At 41.7% G+C, this 22,780-nt stretch overlaps 1 protein-coding gene across 1 annotated transcript in view; it reads right to left on the reverse strand.

The window, feature by feature from the left end:
- Positions 1-22,478, reverse strand: part of LOC123729587 (inactive dipeptidyl peptidase 10-like) — a 202,867-nt gene extending 180,389 nt beyond the window's left edge. Inside the window, exons 1-4 of the mRNA XM_045704877.1 lie at positions 22,455-22,478; positions 21,594-21,705; positions 20,844-20,939; positions 771-862 (exon numbers count right to left, since the gene is read on the reverse strand). Coding sequence (XP_045560833.1) covers positions 771-862; positions 20,844-20,939; positions 21,594-21,705; positions 22,455-22,478 — 324 coding nt within the window. The remainder of the gene's footprint in view (positions 1-770; positions 863-20,843; positions 20,940-21,593; positions 21,706-22,454) is intronic.
- Positions 22,479-22,780: the final 302 nt, after the last annotated feature.

Genomic DNA, 22,780 nt, shown 5'->3' on the forward strand with positions numbered 1-22,780 from the left:
CAGAAGCCAAGGGATTGATAAAAACAGTGGTTAAAAACAAATGACAAGAGTTGTGGAAAAGGGAGGGTAAGGGAAGACACCTGTTTAAGATTCAGGAAAAATGGGGGCAGGGCGGTCATCAGGCTGAGAGAGAAGGGAGGAAAGTGTAATCACAAGGCTGGGACTAGGATACACAAGGCTCAATAGTACATTGAAATTGGTGGGGAAAATGGGAGGTGTGATCATTGTCAGGAGGAGATGGAGACAGTGGAACACGTTATGTAACAGTGCCAGAAATATGGGAGGGAAAGGGAGCGATTGTTATTAGATTTGAGGAGTAATGTGGTTGAAGAGCCAAGATCAGCGGGATGTAGTATTTAATTAGGTATTTCGTTTCCTTAAGGAGATGAGAATATTGGGTAGGATTTAGACCTTGCCTGTCACTGGTCCACACTCCAGTCCAGTTGGGGGCGATAATGCACCTTAAAGGTGGCTGCCAACCTCCATAAAAAAATCCACAGAAAAAGAAGTAACATTTCAGTATTGCAAAAAAGCATGCAAAAAAACTTTAATGGTTAATATGATCATTTGTTGGGTAAGCATCAACTACGCAAGTATTCCAACGTGTATTCCTGCAGTACATAATATTTGGCAAAGCAAACAAGATGGCAAGGTGTCACTGGAGACAACCACTTGCCGAATGGGGCAGGATGTTTCCCTAGAAAAATGTAAGTTATCTGGGAAGTGAAGTTGGTATGCAGCTCTCACCAGCTGAGACTGTAAGTACTCACGAAAGTGGTGTTTTTCAGTAGACGGTCTGTCTCATTGCTCTGCATGTTGGCTTTGAACACGTCACCATCCCAGGTCCTGAAAATGATCTCATCTGTCATAGAGAGAGAGGGAGCGAGTGAGAGGAGGGTGGTGAGAGAGAGAGAGAGAGAGAGTGAGAGGAGGGTGGTGGAGAGAGAGAGAGAGAGAGAGAGAGAGAGAGAGAGAGAGAGAGAGAGAGAAAAAAGTGGGTGGAGGGGGAGAGACAGAGGACCCCGTGAGTGTTAACCTCTCTAGGGCAGGTGGCACCAAATCGTCCCACCTACGTAACAGCCAGTTGAATCCTGTGGCGCGATTTTCAAATACCTTAGAAATGCTATTACTTCAATTTCTCAAACATATGACTATTTTACAGCTATTTAAAGACAAGACTCTCGTTAATCTAACCACACTGTCCGATTTCAAAAAGGCTTTACAACGAAAGCAAAACATTAGATTATGTCAGCAGAGTACCCAGCCAGAAATAATCAGACACCCATTTTTCAAGCTAGCATATAATGTCACAAAAACCCAGAAGACAGCTAAATGCAGCACTAACCTTTGATGATCTTCATCAGATGACAACCCTAGGACATTATGTTATACAATACATGCATGTTTTGTTCAATCAAGTTCATATTTATATCAAAAAACAGCTTTTTACATTAGCATGTGACGTTCAGAACTAGCATACCCCCCGCAAACTTCCGGGGAATTTACTAACAATTTACTAAATTACTCACGATAAACGTTCACAAAAAGCATAACAATTATTTTAAGAATTATAGATACAGAACTCCTCTATGCACTCGATATGTCCGATTTTAAAATAGCTTTTTGGTGAAAGCACATTTTGCAATATTCTAAATACATAGCCCAGCCATCACGGGCTAGCTATTTAGACACCCAGCAAGTTTAGCCTTCACCAAAATCAGATTTACTATTACCTTCGTCAGAATGCACTCCCAGGACTTCTACTTCAATAACAAATGTTGGTTTGGTCCCAAATAATCCATCGTTATATCCAAATAGCGGCGTTTTGTTTGTGCGTTCTAGACACTATCCGAAATGGTAAATCAGGGTTACGCGCATGGCGCATTTCGTGACAAAAAAATTCTAAATATTCCATTACCGTACTTCGAAGCATGTCAACCGCTGTTTAAAATCAATTTTTATGCAATTTATCTCGTAAAAAAGCGATAATATTCCGACCGGGAATCTGCGTTTTGGTAAACAGAGGAAAAAAAAGAAAGACGGGGGCGACCAGTGCACGCGCCTAAGCCCACTGTCCCTTGATCGGCCACTTGACAAAGCGATAATGTGTTTCAGCCTGGGGCTGGAATGACGACATTCAGCTTTTTCCCGGGCTCTGAGAGCCTATGGGAGCCGTGGGAAGTGTCACGTTACCGCAGAGATCCTTTGTTTTGGAAAGAGATGTCAAAGAAAGCCAATAAATGGTCAGACAGGCCACTTCCTGTAAAGGAATCTCTCAGGTTTTTGCCTGCCATATGAGTTCTGTTATACTCACAGACACCATTCAAACAGTTTTAGAAACTTTAGGGTGTTTTCTATCCATATCTAATAAGTATATGCATATTCTAGTTACTGGGTAGGAGTAGTAACCAGATTAAATCGGGTACGTTTTTTATCCAGCGGTGTAAATACTGCCCCCTAGCCCTAAGAGGTTAATTGAACTGCAGTGTCCAATTTACAGTAGCTATTAGTACCAAAAAATGCCATGCTGTTATTTGAGGATAGTGCACAACAACAAAACACTTTTAGCATGGCAACTGGTTTGATACATTTACCTCTGAAGGTTAATAATGTACTTCCATTCAGTATTCTTGCTCTGATCTGTCATCCTGAGGGTCCCAGAGATCAAATGTTGCATAGTTTTGTTTAATAAAATCAATTTTTATATTCAAATGTAGGAACTGGGTTCGAGAGTTTGACCCCACTGCTGTCGTCTCCTACATTAATTTCACATTTCCAGAAACCACAAAGTGGTATCAAGAATATGCATATTCTAACCAACAAGCTTTTACATCCATGAATGTGTATCAATAATTTGTCACTATTGCTGAGGCTATATGACGTATTGTTCAGCAGATTAACTATGTAATATTAATTTATTTCTTTTTATCTCATGATTTATTTTACATGCTATCAGACTACCGGGGGGGATTTAAAAAAATATATCTATATCTATAAATGTATGAATTGAAATAATAAAAACTTGAGGTAAAAGAAAGAATATCCATATCGTTGCTTCAGATACTGAGCTACAGGCAGTTTGATTTGGGTATGTCATTTTAGGCGAAAATTGAAAGAAAGGCTCCGATCCTTTACTTCATTCATTCAGCAAAGTGTTCCAGTGCGCAGACACAATGATGAGGATGGTGACAAAAATGTCTTTAATCATGGGCAGTTGTCTCATACATCCTGTATAATGACATCCCATTTGAGACATCTCTTGAATGAAGCACCAAATAAGACTTGTCATTTCAATGAGAAATTACAACTGCACAAAGACGACTTGGTTACACAATCACACACACAGACACGCACACACGAATCAGATCAGCAGCACAACAGTCAGATGAAGGGGACTGTACCCCCTGTTCACCCACAACTACGTGGCCATGTATTTTCCAAGACCATCATCAAGTTTGCTGATGACATAACAGTGGTAGGACTGATCACTGATGACGATGAGGAAGCCTATAGGTATGGTGCCTGGACAACAACCTCTTCCTCAACGTCAGCAAATCAAAAGGTTGCTGATGATCGTTTACTACAGGAAACGGAGGGGGGGTTGTAATGTAGCGGGTCGAAAGCTTCAAGTTCCTCGGTGTCCACATCACTAAGGAAATAACATGGTCCACATACACCCTGACAGTCAACGCTTTTTCCCCATCAGGAGGATGGGGTCCTCTGATCCTCAAAAAGTTCTACAGCTGAACCACTGAGAACATCTTGACCGCCTGCATCACAGCTCCGTACGGTAACTGCAAGGCAGCCAACCGCAAGGCGCTATAGAGGGTGGTGTACGGCCCAGAACATCACTGGGACTGAGCTTCCTGCCAGCCAGGACTTCTACAGTGCATTCGGAAAGAATTCAGACCCCTTGACTTGTTCACATTTTGTTACATTACAGTCTTATTCTAAAATTGTTTTTTCTTCTTCATCAATCTACACACATTACCCCATAATGACAAAGCAAAAACTGGCTTTTAGAAATTTTTACAAATGTATTAAAAATTAAAAACGGAAATATTCAATTTGCATAAGTATTCAGACATTTGACTTAATACTTTTTTGAAGCACCTTTGGCAGCGATTACAGCCTCGAGTCTCCTTGAGTATGACACTACAAGCTTGGCAAACCTGCCTCAAGCTCTGTCAGGTTGGATGGGGAGCGTCACTGCACAGTCAAGGATATCCAGAGACTTGTTCCGAAGCCACTCCTGTGTTGTCTCGGCTGTGTGCTTAGGGTCGTTGTCCTGTTGGAAGGTGAACCTTTTCCCCAGTCTGAGGTTCTGAGCACTCCGGAGCAGGTTTTCATCAAGGATCTCTCTGTACTTTGTTCCGTTTATCTTTCCCTCGATCCTGACTAGTCTCCCGGTCCCTGACGCTGAAAAACATCCCCCCCAGCATGATGCTTCCAACACCGTGCTTCACCGTAGGGATGATGCCAGGTTCCTTCCAGACATGACGCTTGGCAATCAGGCCAAAGAGTTCAATCTTGGTTTCATCAGACCAGAGAATCTTGTTTCTCATGGTCTGAGATTCATTTAGGTGCCTTTTGGCAAACTCCAAGCGGGCTGTCATGGGCCTTTTACTGAGGAGTGGCTTCTGTCTAGCCACTCTACCATAAAGGCCTGATTGGTGGAGTGCTGCAGAGATGGTTGTCCTTCTGGAAGGTTCTCCCATCTCAACAGAGAAACTCTGGAGCTCTGTCAGAGTGACCATCAGGTTCTTGCTCACCGCCCTGACCAAAGCCGTTCTCCCCCGATTGCTCAGTATGGCAGGGTGGCAAGCTCTAGGAAGAGTCTCGGTGGTTCCTAACTTCTTCCATTTAAGAATGATTGAGGCCACTGTGTTCTTGGGGACATTCAATGCAGCAAAAAATGTTGGTACGCTTCCCCACATCTGTGCCTCGACACAATCCTGCCTCGGAGCTCTACGGACAATGCCTTCGACCTCATGGCTTGGTTTTTGCTCTGAAATGCACTGTCAACTGTGGGACCTTATATATATAGACAGGTTTGTTCCTTTCCAAATCATGTCCAATCAACTGAATTTACCAAAGGTGGACTCACATCAAGATGTCGAAACATCTCAAGGATGATCAATGGAAACAGGATGCACCTGAGCTCAATTTTGAGTCTCATAGCAAAGGGTCTGAATATTTATGTAAATAAGGTGTTTCTGTTTTTAAAATGTTGGTTTATTTGAAAACATTTCTAAAAATCACCAGGCGGTGACAGAGGAAGGCCCAAAGATTTGTCAATGATTCTAGCCACCCAAGCCATGGACTGTTCTCTCTGCTACCGCACGACAAGCGGTACCAGTTCACCAAGTCTGTAACCAACAAGACCCTGAACAGCTTCTACCCCCAAGCTAAATTGCTAAATTATCAAATCGCTACCCGGAAGACCTGCATTGACCCTTTTTTGCACTAAATCTCTTTCACTGACTCTATGCACACACACTGGACCCTACCCACGCACTCACACTTCCTTACACTGACACCACAACACACACACACTACATATATGCCCACACACACACATAACATGCATACTGAAGCCACACACATATAGGCTATTGCTACTGTCTATGATCTATTCTGTTGTCTAATAACTTTACCCTACCTATATGTACATAGGTAACTCAATTACCTCATACCCCTGCACATCGACTCGGTACTGCTACACTCTGTATATAGCCATGTTATTGTTATTCGTTATTCACTGTTTATTTATACCTTGTGTCACTTTTTACTTTTTTTTATTGAAAAAAAATGTCTTTATCTTTAACTCTGCATTGTTGGAAAAGGACCCTTAAATAAGCATTTCATTGTTAGTCTACACCTGTTGTTTACGAAACGTTATAATAACGTTAATGTTATTTTAATTGACCCTGATCATCCCCTTCTGAAGAATAAAGACTCTCATCAGGCACAAGAACCTACTGACTCAGAGAGTATCAGTGACAACTTGGCTCAGTGAGATTAGGCCTACAGATTAACAGGAGAAAGTATGACGGGAGCGTTGGCCAATAACTTTTATCTAATCTCTGGCCAAATTTACAATCCGGGATTTCATGAATACTTTTGACAGGTCTAAATCCTTCCAAAGCCCTAATCTCATATAAATGTCAATGAGCTCTAAGGCGTCAATCTTGGGCCGGTGGGCTGTAAAACAGAGACGCCTCAGGATGCATTAAAGCACAATGACAGGCAAATAAACATAAAGAGTGATGGATGGTTGACTGATGATCAATAGGAGAAAGAGGGTACACGAGAAGAGAGCAGACCCGAATGTTATTAAGTTAGATTTTTAGAGAACACTTGTTTTATATGAGTACTTTATGAGAATGTATAAAACTGTCATTGTGATTCATAGTTTGTTTGCAGTAAGTGACATTGTACAGTAGCATACTGAGGGTGCGTTCGTAAATTCACTCTGGCTATCTACTCCAATTTCAGAGCACTCTCGTCAGAGCGCAGAATAACTGATACATTTATGAACACTCAACACCCGTTGAATATGGCCGGTGTCAGTAAACATCAGTAAACTTAATTAAATTGTTGCCAGCAGCACAGGTACAGTCACCAACGCTCTGGATAACATGAAAACAGCCTAACCAGCTCTGCTAGAGCAAGTAAAATGATCAGAGTGAGGTGTTCTCTCATTTATGTCTGGAAGTAGCTAGCAAGCTACCTAACTTTATCCAGTAGCTTGGGTGCTTAACTGCCATTGTGAGGTCAGAATGCTCGGATACACCCTACTACTCGGTCAGAGCGTCTAGTGTGCGCTCTAAATGCTCCGAGAGCGAAAAGCTCTGAATTTATGAACAGACAATCTGACAAAGCTCTGAATTGATGGTTTTTGCGACTAAACTTGAAGAAACGTTAAAAGTTAAAAGTTCTACCACAAAAAGCTGGTTGAGAGAATGCCAAGAGTGTGCAAAGCTGTCATCAACGCAAAGGGTGGCTACTTTGAAGAATCTCAAATATAAAATATATATTTATTTTTATTAACACTTTTTTTGGTTACTACATGATTCCATATGGTTATTTCATAGTTTTTAGTTGTCTTCAATATTAGTAAAAATAAAGAAAAACCCTGGAATCAGTAGGTGTGTCCAGTTTTCTCTATGCTGAAGCCATGGGTGCACGTTTCAGTGCACTTTTCAGTGCCCAACAGGTCGTAGATCTGATTTTTTCAGATGTCCAGGTGGAACAAGAGAACAATGACTTAGAAGAGGAGGAGGTATCTGAAGAAGAAGATGGGGAATAATACAACCCAGGGCACTATGCATCATCTTCAGATGAAGAAGAAATCCCCCAAGCTGAAAGGGAGACATTTTTGTTAAAGAACAGCAAAATAACATGGTCCTTGTCACCATATGACAACCAGGGCAGGATGGCAGCACAAAATATCATAAGGATGACCCCAGAGCCCACAAGACGTGCAGTTGCCCATGCCCAGTACATCGCCTCAACATTTTATATGTTCATCACACCAGCCATCGAAAAAATCATCCTGGAGATTACAAATTTGGAGGGTTTCCGTAAATATGGAGACATCTGGAAAATGATGGATGAGATTGACCTGTGTGCCTACATAGGGCTGCTAATCTTAGCGGGTGTGTATAGGTCCCGATGCGAGGCTGCATGTAGTCTCTGGGATGCAGAGAGTGGAAGGGCGATTTTCCGTACCACGATGCCACTGAAAGTCTTTCATACTTTCTCAAGAATGCTACGATTTGATAACTGTGAGTCAAGACCTGCAAGACGTGTGAGAGACAAACTGGCGGTCATAAGAGAGGTCTGGGAGAATTGGGTGGAGCGTCTGCCATACCTCTACAACCCTGGGCCTGAAGTAACAGTAGATGAGCAACTGGTTCCATTCAGAGGTACATTTTTATTTTCATATCTGTAATGTAAGTGATATTCACAGTTCATTTTATTATGCATTTAACATAATATCATTGATTTATGTGATTGGTTTCTGTGACACTGATACAAATTACTGATAATAATCTCTTTTGTCAAAAGGTCCCTGTCCTTTCCGACAGTATATGCCCAGCAAGCCAGCAAAGTATGGCATCAAGATATGGGTGGCCTGTGACGCACAATCCAGCTACGCTTGGAAGATTCAAGTCTACACAGGGTAGCCGACCAGTAGAGGCCCGGAGAAGAACCAGGGGATGCGGGTTGTGCTTGATGTGACAGATGGACTGAGGGGGCACAATGTCACATGTGACTAATTCTTCACCTCTTATGAACTCAGACAGCAGTTCCTGAAGAGGAAGATCACCATGGTTGGCACAGTTAGAAAGAACAAGCCTGAGCTCCCCCTGCACTCCTCGCAACAAGGGGCAGAGAGGCCTTCTCATCAAAGTTTGCCTTCACCCCCACCACCAAAGAGGAAGAGGAACAAGAATGTGGTCCTCCTGAGCACACTGCACAAAATGGTTGAGATCAGTGATCGTGAGGACAGGAAGCCAGCCATCATCCTGGACTACAACCACAACAAAGGAGGCATGGACAACCTGGACAAGGTGATTGGAACTTACAGCTGCAGGAGGATGACTGCCCGCTGGCCCCTGGTCATCTTCCATAACATCATTGATGTGTCCTCATACAATGCCTTCGTGATATGGAACAAGATCAACCCTACCTGGATGCCTGATAAGCGGAACAAGAGGAGGGTGTTGGGAAATGCACTTGCAACCCCACACATTCAAAGTGAGCACCTCCCCCACACAGCAGCCTCTACAGTGCTTGTGAAAGCTGTTCAGGGGGCTGAATCTTGTCCTGATCCACCTGAGGCTACAGCTGGGGCAGGCAAGAGGAGGAGATGCCAATTTTGCCCCCCAAAGAAGGACTGTAAAACAAATACATCTGCAAAGTTCATTCACACACACTTGCATACTGTCCAACATGTCCTAATTATAGTTTATTGATTTATGTTCTTCACGTTTTTGTTTCGTATCTATTATCTTATTTTATTCTTATTTATTGTTGTTGTTTAAACAGTACACCTTGTGGGTGGGGGCAATGGTTCAAAAACATGGGAGAAGACTAGTATTTTGTAGTTGAATTCCTCATTGTACAGTAAATAAGAATAGATCACTATGTTGCCAAATAAGTTCGAGACTGTTATTGTTTCCCTTCAACAAAATGCATTCCAAACTACTTTCTGCACATTTCTGCTACTTTCTTAGGCTATACAAGTGCTACCTCTTGCTAAAAAAAATTATGTTTACACCTATGCAGTACCTTTAGCAATAATAATAATAAACCTCTACTTTAGTAAAGAAAACAATTATGACAGGTGTGTTGTAATAAAAATTAGTGGTCTCCACTGATTAAATGTAGTCTTTCTGCATTGTGAAGAGGGAAAAGCCAGATATTCACCAAGTTTGTGATGAATGACAGGTTGTTTCTTCATGCAAAATAGATTTGGGGTTTAAAATTCAATTAAGCTGCTTTATTTCAGGGGTTTAGTGAAGGTGGGTAATTTTGGACCCTTAGGACAAGGGGAGTATATAGAATGTTAAGACTACACAAGGGTTAAGTCTGCATAGCCTGCCCTGGGACGTCTTCCTGCAGGCTTGGGAGAAGCCTTAGATCTCTCTGCAATTCTCAGAGTACCTGGACCTCCGGGAGGTCTTCAACAAGGCCCGCGCTAGGTCTCTCCCTCCGTATCGACCCTACGACTGCATCATTGACCTTCTCCCAGGCGTCACCTCGGAGGCAGGTTTACTCCCTGTCGGGTCCGGAGACCAAGGCTATGGAGGAGTACATTGAGGACTCTCTCACTGCAGGGAGTATTTGTCCATCTGCTTCTCCCGCCTGCTCAGGGTTCTTCTTGGTGTATCGACTGCCGGGGTCTTAATGACATCAGTTAAAAACTGTTACCCTCTACTACTCATCTCCTCGGCTTTCGAACCTCTTCAGGGATTGACCTTCTTCTCAAAGTTGGACCTTCGAAATGCCTACCATCTGGTTCGGATACGGGAAGGAAATTAATGGAAGACAGCCTTTAACATGGCTAGCAGACACAAAGAGTACTTGGTTGTGCCTTCGGGCTGTGTTCCAGGCTCTTGTCAACAATGTGCTTCGGGACATGCTGAACTGGTGAGTGTTTGCCTACTTCGATGACATCCTTGTCTATTCCCGTTCAGCTCAAGAGCACGTACGACAGGTCCTTCACGTCTCCTGGAGAATCAGCTTTTCCTTAAAGCTGAGAAGTGTGAAATACATCGCTCCACAATCTTCTTCATAGGATACGTCATCGCTGCAGGACATACAGATGGAGCCAGAGAAGGTGAGGATGGTGGTGGATTGGCCTCAACCCACATCCAGAGTGCAGTTGCAATGTTTCCTGGGTTTGCTAACTTTTACCGCCGCTTCATCCGGGATAACAGCACCCTGGCTTCCCCCCTCTCAGCACTCACCTCTCACAATGTTACATTCATGTGGTCTCCAGCAGCTGACCAGGCGTTCTCAAACCTCAAACATTGATTCCCTACAGCCCCATCTTAATCCATCTGGACCCGTCCTGTCAGTTTGTGGTGGAGGTCGATGCCTCGGATGTCGGAGTGGGGGACGTCCTGTACCAGCGTTCTGCCCAGGACCATAAGCTGCACCCCTGTACTTTTCTTTCCCATCGTCTTACCACCGCTGACAGGGAAATCGAGAACTCCTCAAGATGGCGTTGGATAAGTGGAGGCACTGGTTGGAGGAGGTGGAACACCCATTCTTAGTGTGGACTGACCATAAGAACCTGGAATATCTCCGCACCGCCAAGAGCCTCAACTCTAGGCAGGCTCGTTGGAACCTGTTATTCACCAGTTTCAATTTCACTCTCTCCTACTGCCCAGGGTCCAAGAATGTGAAGCCTGGCGCACTCTTACTTTTGTATAGGCCCAGGGCTACTCCGTCTGCCCTCGAGACCATCCTCCCTACCTCCTGTCTAGCGGCTGCATTCGTCTGGGGTATAGAGAGCCTGGTCCGTAAGGTGCAGCGTTCAGCTAACCAGATGTTTGTCCCAGTGCTGGAATGGGCACATTCCTGGAGACTGACCTGCCATCCAGGCTCCCATCGGACCCTGGCTTTCATCCAACAACGCTTTTGGTGGCCTTCCATAGTTCCTGATGTCTCGGCATTCGTCACCGCCTGCACTGTGTGCACAAAATAAGACTCCGCAGCAAGCTCCTGCTGGCCTTCTTCAACCACTCCCTGTTCCTCACCACCCCTGGTCCCATATTCCCTTGGGCTTTGTTTCTGGTCTTCTTCCGATCCTGACTGTGGTGGATAGGTTTTCTAAAGCCACCCATTTTATTCCCCTTCACCCATTTTATTCCCCTTCCCAAGTTGCCCTCAGTCAAGGAGACGGCTCAGGTCATGGTGCAGCACATCTTCTGGATCCATGGACTTCTGGTCGACATGGTCTCCAATCGTAGTCCTCAGTTCTCGTCCTGGTTCTGGAAGGCGTTCTACACTCTTATTGGGTCGTCGGCCAGCCTGTCGTCTGGTTTTCATCCCCAATCTAACTGCCAGTTGGAGCGTGAAAAATCAGGACCTGGAGACAGCTCTTCGATGCCTCGTCTCCGCCAACCCCACCACCTGGAGCCAGCAACTTGTGTGGGTGGAATACACTACCCTTCCCTGCTCGGCCACTGGTCTCTCGCACTTTGAGTGTTCCTTAGGATATCAGCTCCCGCTCTTCCCTGAGCACGAGGAAGAAGTCAGCATACCCTCTTCCAAGATGTTCGTCCACCGCTGATGGTGGAGACATTATGTACAAAAAACAGCATAAAAAACTCACAAAATAGCAGCTTTGGTCAGGAGCCCATAAAACGGCCACTATCCACTGCAGCGACATCTTTTAATGTGATATGGTTTAAAGCCTTTGCCGTGTTTTGAACATTTAAACTAGTGTAAGACAACTTCTGCATCTGCAAGAGCTTTGCTATGATATTTTTTGCAATTTGGTCTGTAGTCTCAAAGTCTATGAACTAAAGCTCAAAGCAAAATGCATGGTTGCTGTTTTAGACAGGCGTGATATACCTTAGCTAGATGGGTCAAGGTATGGCTATTGGCAAAGTCAAACTCAAGCCTCGATCAACAACGAAACCTAAATTGTTGAATACACAGAGAATTCACAGAGAATTCTTAACAAGGTTTCACTTTCCAGCAATAACTCATACATGTTTTATAGTGTGCTCTTCTTTTGTGCCTTTAAGAAAATAGAGACCTTTTTTGCAGGAAAACAAACTTTTTGAAACTGCATCTGTCACGACTTCTGCCGAAGTCGGTCCCTCTCCTTGTTCGGGCGGCGTTCTAGCCATCGGCCTTCTAGCCATCGCCGATCCACTTTTCATTTTCCATTTGTTTTGTCCTTGTCTTACACACCTGGTTTCATTGCCCCAATTACTTGTTCATTATTTAACCCTCTGTTCCCCCATGTTTGTTTGTGAGTGATTGTTTGTTTGTAATACGGTCCGTTATTGTGGGCTCGAATTATTGCATTGTATTTGTGAATATTTGAGTAAATTACGTTTATTACTCATATCTGCAGTCCTGCGCCTGACTCCTCTACACTGAGCCACACGGGTGGTCCCGTGTGGCTCAATTGGTAGAGCATGGTGTTTGCAACGCCAGGGTTGTGTGTTCTATTCCCACGGGGGACCAGTACGAAAAAAGAAAAAAAAAATGTATGAAATGTATGTATTCACTACTGTAAGTCGCTCTGGGTAAGAGCGTCTGCTAAATGACTAAAATGTAAATGTAATATTACAGCATCGTGCATTAAAATGAACTCTGAATCGGCTAAGAATGTAATAGTACATCAGGGGTTTACACTCAGGTTGCCGTGAGTTGTGCTCTTTGGAATTGAAGGATGAATAGTAAGGCCCCATCTTTTAGGAGTGGAGAACAGAGCGTGACTGCAAGAAGACAGCAGCATTCCTAGCCTGTCAGAAGACTGAGATACTGACTAAAGTGACAACCTGACAGCCAAGCCAAACTCAAACTCTTAGACAGACTCAGAAGGGGAGGAGTGCTTTGTCATGAAAGATGGTATTCGTGATGCTTTATTCATTATATTTTGGGAAGAAAGTCTCCTTCAGAATCCGCATGAAATTATACATACATTTGAGAGTGTTATAAATTGGTTTGACATTTTTCATATCTGCAATATTGCTTCCAACACTTGCCATAGCCTGACAGTGCTAAAATACAGTACTTCAGCAACAACAGTCTTCACATACTGTAAACACAAACAAACAAAAGCAGCAGTGATTTGCAAGCTTGAACATAATGAATGAAATCCCTTTCTGATCTTCTGGACATGAGTTGTTAATTGTTGCAGATGGTGCATCCCATACTGTTCTGGCTACGGTGTACCGAATGTATGCGCAGGGAACGATTCACAACTGAGTGCTGGTTCCCAACTGATCAAGAATTCCCATAGATTACTGTATTCTAACATTGTTCTCTGCTGGTGGTATGATTAATTTACACTCCGCTGGTGGTATGTAAACAGTGATTGTATCAACGTTACCTTATCATCCATCATCTTTCAAGACTCGGTTTTGCCTTTAAGGCTTCAATAGGGCTTGAATTGAATCTGTTTCAGGATATAAGGTTAAAATTAGTGTAATAGAGTTTATTTTCTTTCATGTTTTTGCTTAGCTGCCGGAGCAGCTTAAGTATTTCATGCCCATGTGGAGAAGATGAACCACTCCTGGCCCCTCTGGATGATTTAAATGAACGCCCCAGGCAAGCTAACCACACCAGCACAGCTGGCGGGCTGCCACAGAATTCTATGGCACATTATTTAAGTATCAGCCATTGTTTCCATTAATGCTAGTTAGTGCTAGTTTGACCTCCAGAGGGAGTCTTTGAAAAACATTTGACTGTTTTTAATATTGGCTGTACTAGAGAATTTAAAACCTTTTTTTGTAAGAACATAGTATATGAGATTGATTTTAAGAAATGTAACTTAATTCATCTGATTAATATTATGGTGTTTCTATTCCAAGAAAAATGAAAAACAAAACCCAAGGGGATTTTTTGTTAGGGAAAATATGGCACGGTAGATTTTGACCCCCCTTTTGTTCAGGGACATTATTCCATTTCTGTTGGTCACTGTCTGTAGAACTTGTTCAGTTTATGTCTCAGTTGTTGAATCTTGTTATGTTCATACAAATATTTACACATGTTAAGTTTGCTGAAAATAAACGCAGTTGACAGTGAGAGGATGTTTCTTTTTTTGCTGAGTTTATATGGCACAGCTGTCAATTGTTTTGTCCTTAAACGAAACTGGTATATATCGTTGGATGACAGGGCGGCAGGTAACCTAGTGGTTAGAGCGTTGGGCCAGTAACCCGAAAAGTTGCTAGATCGAATCCCCGAGCTGACAAGGTTAAAATCTGTTGTTCTGCCCCTGAACAAGGCAGTTAACCCACTGTTCCTAGGCAGTCATTGTAAATAAGAATTTGTTCATAACTTACTTGCCTAGTTAAATAAAAATATCTAATTTATTTATCACCATTTTCTTTAAAACTTCTTAAGGCTAGGGGGCAGTATTCGGAAGTTTGGATGACTGAGGTGCCCAAAGTAAACTGCCTGTTACTCAGGCCCAGAAGCTAGGATATGCATATAATTGGTAGTATTGGATATAAAACACTCTAAAGTTTCTAAAACTGTTAAAATTATGTCTGTGAGTATAACAGAATTGATATGGCAGGTGAAAACCTGAGGAGAATCCATCCGGATTTTGTTTTTTGCGCTCACCACTCATTATAATGGCTGTATATGGGAAAATCTAAGTAATGCCTCCCAGATTGCAGTTCCTAGGGCTTCCACTGGATGTCAACAGTCTTTAGAAAGAGTTTCAAGCTTTTTTTTTTTTTAATGATCTAGAATTTGTAGTTTTTCCAGGTGGCTCCCATTTTGACTGTAGTATTGTGGCGTGCTTGGATGAGATTCGCACACTTCGTTATTTATCTTATTTATAATGAAAATACTTTTCTCCATCTTAAATTGTATCATTTATTTACATATTAGGGTACCTGAGGATTGATTAGAAATGTTGTTTGACTTGTTTGGACAAAGTTTATTGGTAACTTTTGGGATTCATTTGTATGCATTTTGAACGAGGGAAACTGGTGGATTACTGAATCAAGCGTGCCAATTAACTGACTTTTTGGGGATATAAAGAAGGACTTTATCGAACAAAACGACCATTTGTGATGTAGCTGGGACTCTTGGGATTGCAAACAGAGGAAGATCTTCAAAGGTAAGTGATTTATTTTATCGCTATTTCTGACTTTCGTGATGCCTCTGCTTGTTTGGAAAATGTTTGTAATGCTTTTGTACGCGGGGCGCTGTCCTCAGATAATCGCATGGTATTCTTTCGCTGTAAAGCCTTTTTGAAATCTGACAAAGCGGCTGGATTAACAAGAAGTTAAGCTTTTAAATGATCTAGGACACTTGTATGTTCATGAATGTTTAATATTACTAATTTTGTATTTTGAATTTTGCGCTCTGTAATTTCACAGGATGTTGGCTAGTGTCCCACCTAGCCCAAAGAGGTTTCTTTAACCAATTTTGGTCTTTAATGCAGGGCCGACAGACAAGTTCCTTACTTTTCCCCCTTCCACTTGATAAAGGTTCAAATTGATGAAGTAATTTATAATCTCTTCCCTCCGAATTCATATTCATTATATAAATAGGCCCTTTTAATTTTGTCTAGCTTGCCATTCCAAATGAAATTGAATATTTGTTGCTCATATAATTTAAATAGGTCGCTAGTTGTAGGCAAACCCATAAACAAATAGGTAAACTGTGATATGACTAAAGAGTTATTCAGGGTGATTTTTCCACAAATAGACAAGTATTTTCCTTTCCATGGTAGCAAGATCTTAACTATTTTTGATAACTTTATATTAAAATGTAGTAAGAAATTGGAGTAAGATAATTTATTGTATTTGTATACTGAGTATGTATACTGAGTATGTCCACTTCCCCGTCAGTCCATTCTATTGGTAAACTACATGGTAATGTAAAAGTTATATTTTTTGTGATCCAATACATAATATAGTAAGTAAAAAAAAAATCAAGCTTGCAGCACGCATCTGATTATACATTATGAAAAGGATTTTTTTCTGGTCTGTGAGAATATATAAGTGGCTTTTATATAATTATAATGCAGGGTTAATAATAACAATAATAATAATTGTTGGATAACAGATCGGCTCTCGGAACTCATTAAGAGGCGGCTTCTGTCTTCAATATGCTGTAAAGCTTTATTGTCCAAATGTTTAAAGTGCATGTGGGCGACGGAGGGAATGCATTTAACTGATTTTAATATTAGGGCTTTCAGGAGGAATGGAAAATTGCGTATCAATTCATAAACCATGTGCCATGGAATCTGTACACGAAATCTCTTCCCAACTTTTTTGCAATCTATATGGCACAGCTGTCAATTTTACAAACAGATAGTCAATTTGTGCCACAGTTTAGACTACCGATAGATCAGCGTTCTAACTCCCCGTTGTGATAGTGTGGTGCAATGACAGAATGCCATCATCTACCACTAACGGTCTAGTTTAACCTACATTTGTTCATTTGTGTTAACTAGACCGACTGGCTAGCCTCACGGCTCTGCGGTCGTGGGAGAATACCTTCCCGAAGTCGAACTGTCCCCACGTGGTTTCCTTCAGATAGCATACCGTAGCTGCTAGCAAGCTTGCACATTTGTATTTGTATTTATTAAAGATCCTGTTCATGGGGTCCAGCAACATTAAGGCAGTTTATTACACTTTAAAATATTACATGACATTACATTTCATAAAACTTTTCACAACACATTGTGTGTTCCCTCAGACCACTACTCTACACTACCACATATCTACCATACAAAATCCATGTGTATGTGTGTATAGAGTGTGTGTCTTATCATGTGTATTTGTGTCTGTGCCTGTGTCTCTTCACAGTTCCCACTTTTTCTTAAGATGTATTTGTATATGTTTTTTAAATCTGATTCTATTGCTTGCATCAGTTACCTCATGTGGAAGAGAGTTCAGTGTAGCCATGGCTCTACATATGTAGTACTGTGCACCTCCCATAGTCTGTTCTTGACTTGGGGATTGTGAAGAGACCTTTGGTGGTGCTAGTCATTTAAACAGACACCTCGGTGCATTCAGCACATTACAATGTCACCCTAGCTAGCATTAGCTGCGAGGCTTCTAACAAGCTAGCTTATGGTGACTGGCTCGCTGGAAAGTAAGCTATTCCTACCTGCACATACGGTTACATTAGTATGGCTAGATAACTCGGGAACTAGTTCCCTACATGCCCAGATGATAGTATTGCTAGCTCCCTTCTCTCATTTAGTTTAACCTACGTTCACTTGTTTGTGTTGACTAAACTGACCATTTGAGCCTCACAGCATTAGGGTCATGGGAGATTTTTCAGCCCAAATTCTAACAACGCACTGGAAGATAGCTAACGTCACCTCAAGCCTCACAGCTATAGCGTTTATTCACAGTGCTCACTTCAGCTAGCCTTTAGCCATGAGAAATCTAATGACCTAGCTCAGGCAGCAATGCTGAAAAGCCAGCTACTACTGGCCAGCTTTCATCTCTCATTTAGTAACCTAACGTTCACATGCTTTTCATTGGCTAAACTGACCAGCTAAGCTTCATGGTTGTCTTTGGCTAATGTGGTGCTAGCTAGTTAGGCTATTAGCCAGCTAGTTGAACACTGGCTAGCTAACACCAAAATACTCATTGCTAAGCATTGACTAGCACATGCATACCTGTTCAAGCAATGCTTTTCCCCTGGAGTTATGGCCCCTTCAATCGGAAACTAACATGCTCATGCAGCTCTCTAATGAGTCTCGTGAGTGTTGTGAGGTTTTACAGAGTACCCACTTGTGCTAAGCCTAGGCCACGCAACTGGTCCTCATGACTAACACCAGCTAGCTAACAAGACTGTCTATTTTGTGCTTACTTATCCAAGTGCCCTCCAAGTTACAGCTCACTCCTCTGCACCTTTTCTATGTTTAAAGTGAGGCTGAATGAGTTAAATGTCAGTCGCAAACAAGTACTGTCCCCACTCCGTGCCTGACAGCACTGTGCCTCCAGAAAGACATCACTCTCTGTCCCCTCGTAACAGGAGCACAGGGCTGATATTTCGATAAAAGTGTCTCTCTTTGATGCCAGCTCTTTCTCATAGCGGAGAATTCATGTGCGTGCGTGGTTACACACTTATGGCTGTCTATTTTTACGAGAGGAGACAAGCTTCAGTTCGCTATAAAATCACCCATTTTCTACTGGGTTCTATTTTTAATAGCCAACGGCGACTAGTCAAAACTCGCCACCATGTGGTAGAAGTGTGACATGCGCAGAAAGAAAGTGAAGCCTTCAACTTCTACCCACCCTGCAGACCTGGGACCTGTGGCAGCCCATTGGTTCCTGCATCTCACCAAATCACAGCTGGGAAGGGGCAACAAGCTGGCCTTGGGGATCCCCTGCAGCGCAGCAATCTGCCAAAACTCAGGTTGGGCCCCTGAACCAGGCCAAACTTGTAGGGATGCAGTCTTACGCTGCAGCCGAACCTAGGGCGCAGGCCTTGCGACTGAGGAGAATAGTATGCAGGGCTTACTATTCACAGCAGTGGGAAGGCAGGGCTGTGTTAAGACAAAACCATATTCTCTGTGCAGCAGCTCACTGTCATGACCATGCTCACATGAGAAAATATACAGTTGAAGTCGGAAGGTTGGAGTCAATAAAACGTATTTTTCAACCACTCCACAAATATTTTGTTAACAAACTATAGTTTTGGCAAGTCGGTTAGGACATCTACTTTGTGCATGACACAAGTAACTTTTCCAACAATTGTTTACAGGCAGATTATTTCACTTATAATTCACTGTAACATAATTCCAGTGGGCCAGACTTTTACATACATTAAGTTGACTGTGCCTTTAAACAGCTTGGAAAATTCCAGAAAATGATGTCATGCTTTAGAAGCTTCTGATAGGCTAATTGACATCATTTGAGTCAATTGGAAGTGTACCTGTGGATGTATTTCAAGGCCTACCTTCAAACTCAGTGCCTCTTTGCTTGACATCATGGGAAAATCAAAAGAAATCAGCCAAGACCTCAGAAAAATAATTGTAGACCTCCACAAGTCTGGTTCATCCTTGTGAGCAATTTCCAAACGCCAATTCCCCCACCTCTTTAAGGAATACCTGGGATAGGATAAAGTAATCCTTCTAACCCCCCCCCAAAAAAAATAGATATAGATGTACTATTGTAAAGTGGTTGTTCCACTGGATATCATAAGGTGAATGCAACAATTTGTAAGTCGCTCTGCTAAATGACGTAAATGTAAAATGCCTGAAGGTACCACGTTCATCTGTACAAACAATAGTACGCAAGTATAAACACCATGGGACCACTCAGCCATCATACCGCTCAGGAAGAAGATGGATTCTGTCTCCTAAAGATGAACGTACTTTGGTGCGAAACGTGCAAATCAATCGCAGAACAACAGCAAAGGACCTTGTGAAGATGCTGGATACAAAAGTATCCATATCCACAGTAAAGCGAGTCCTATGTCGACATAACCTGAAAGGCCGCTCAGCTAGATTTTCAGCCACCACTCTGAGAAACAGAGGATAGTAAAGTTCTTCAAATCACGGTGATAAGATAGTCTCGAACGGAACTTGTCCAGTTTATTCACTAGTGATTGCACGCTCACCAAAAGAACGGAGGGGAGAGGTGGTTTTTCCACTCGTCAACTCTTCTTCGAGTGTCGGGGATTTGGGCCTGGACCTATAATCCTAAATCAAATCGAGGTTAGTGATTGCTGTTCTGATGTCCAGAAGCTATTTTTGGTCATAGGAAATTATAGCTGAAACATTATGTACAAAAAAAGTTCAGATCAGGGGGAAAAAATTGACAAAATAGCACAGTTGGTCAGGAGACCGTAAAACGGCTGCTATAAAAAGCTGGCAAAAGGTGTTTTATTGCACTGAGATTCTGATGACTATAGATGAATGATGATGACTTAAGCATAATTATTTTAACACTGTGTAAATGGCGTTTATTGTATTGTATTCATTTTCTTTTGTCATGTTTGTGGTTTTGTCTCTACTGCTGTCTGACACTGAATATCGGATCGGAGATCTATCTATTAAATATTTTTTATCATAGTTTAATCTGATACAATTTTTGACAAATACTACACTGTCAGAGGCAACCGGCTTTGTTTAATTGTTGTGAATTTTATCGATGCACACCTGTTCTCGCTGCACACCTGTTCCCATAACAGGTTTTATTTCCTTTTATTTTTATTTTGGGATGAGTTGGACGGCAGAATGAAGGCAAAGCAGCCAACAAGTGCTCAGCATATGTGGGAAATCCTTCAAGACTGTTGGAAAAGCATTCCAGGTGACTACCTCATGAGTCTGGTTGAGAGAATGCCAAGAGTGTGTACAACTATCAGTAAGGCAAAGGGTGGCTATTTGAAGAATCTCAAATATAAAATAGATTTTGATTTGTTTAACACTTTTTTGATTACTACATGATTCCATGTGTGTTATTTCATAGTTTTGATGTCTTCACTATTATTCTACAATGTAGAAAATAGTAAAAATAAAGAAAAACCCTTGAATGAGTAGGTGTTCTAAAACTTTTGACCGGTATTGTAGATATGTATGTATATGTTTAACATATCAAACATGATTAACATTAGTTATATAGAGTTATGAATATGTGGGGTGCACTACATAAACCTACCATTGATCCACTTGGCATCAGGGTCATGCACCTGGAACTCTCGCTGAAAGAGGTCATCTAGGGTCAACTGGGTGCCTAGAGACTTGGAGCCGTCATCTGCGAAGAAATTGCACAAAATGGGTCTGAAAGTTGACATGCAAATGACTTGTACTCAAATGCTTAGTAAATGGCCCTAAAGATTTTCAAGTGACTCACACAGCAACAATTACTACTAAGGACATTGATACAATCCAAGGTTGGAATTTATATTGTGAATAAAAGTGGTAAGCAAAAGCAGGTATGATAATCCGAACCTCAAGGCAAGTCCTTCATCTGAATCATAATTTATATGAAATCAACCATTTAAATGGTCTAATGAATTAAGAGGACGGACAGGGGAGAGACAGCTTGACCTTAATCAAGTCCAGCAGTAATAATCAGAAGTTGTGACAATATTTATATTTAATTACCTATGCAAATATTCACATCAAGCATTCAAATCCTGTCATGTGCAAGGGCAATGGAGTGTTACACTTTTAACTTAGATATTTTTCATGTCAATGGGGATTAAATGAAAGGTGTTAGTTTTAAATTGGAAGACTAAATTCTAAGCAGGTAGCTCTTGGTCTGTTTTGTAAAACTGCATTAATTGAGAATGGTGAGAAGATAGAACCAAGGTCTTTTAAAATTCAGTTAATAGTAAATGCTTAAAAAAATACTGCAAGTTTTGATGATTTTCTCAAAAAACAATGTTTTACTCCAGGCGCTTACTTTTGGACAGAAGAACAATGGCCAGTCCAATGAGCGACAGCACGACCACAATGACCAGCAGAGAGATGGCAATACCTTTCCAGTTCCTGTCTGGCCCTAAATCCGGTACACCCTAGAGAGAGGGAGGGAGAGAGAGAGAGAGAGATAGAGGTTAATGTTCAAAAAGTTATGAGGGAGATATACAATAGATTTGTAGCAAAGGTAGAAGGGGAAACAAACAAGATACACATCTCCCAACCCATCAATCTGGCCATGATGCCAAATAGTACAGACCCCTAGGCAGGGTAACAGAGCACAGGTGGGCAACGAGCAGTGTCATTTTCCAGACATAAGTTTAGAAAATATTACAAGTCCCACCCACTGGGTAACCAGGCCCAACCAATTAGATTGAGCCAAAAAATATAATTTTTTATTTTTTGAATGCTCTTTACTTGTCAGTTTTCCAAACAGAACATTATTTGTCTTTTTACCTAAATATGCAAACACCATCAGATAGAATTCATAGCAAGCAGTGCACTGGGTTAGTCAGATTTGGTGAAATATAACAGAACAGATTCACTGGAATGACATTCACTATCAGGGGAATTAACTAACTGAAAGCCACACACCTTTTAAGCCATGAATATGACTGCATAAAACCTAGCGGTCAAAAAGGGAAATGGTTTCAATCATTTTTCCCTTAGGGGATTTTAGAAACACTTCAAATAAGGGCTTGTTTTGTGTAGGCTTACCGTGGCGTGACGTTTTGATAACCATGTGAATCTCTCTTGGTCAAGGTGATTTATCAATATATTTTGCTCTATTTACTCTCAGAATCTAAAAATGATAATTAGCATCAAAGAAGACATCATGCAAAACTACAAATCCCTGCAAGCTCATGCACATCATCTCGAGCTGATACCTTTGCTAACAGGTATTGTGTCAATTTAAACCTGCATAAGACAGTTCACAGAATTGTCCATTTAAAGAAATGTAGCCAATTTATACATTACTACATTTAGCTAACATTAAATAGTTAATCCAGAGATTCTTAGCTTTGGCACGATTTGGCAGTCTTGTCCAGATCATCATGGCATTTGTAGTTCTTCATGATAGCTTCATTAGCAGCTAATTTAGCATTTCATTTTTGGGGGGTAAATACAGGCGAATATATTGATAAAAGTCACCTTGTCCCAGAGAGATTTACA

The sequence above is a fragment of the Salmo salar genome, chromosome 21, assembly GCF_965601325.2.
Source record: "Salmo salar chromosome 21, fSalSal1, whole genome shotgun sequence".
NCBI lineage: Eukaryota > Metazoa > Chordata > Actinopteri > Salmoniformes > Salmonidae > Salmo > Salmo salar.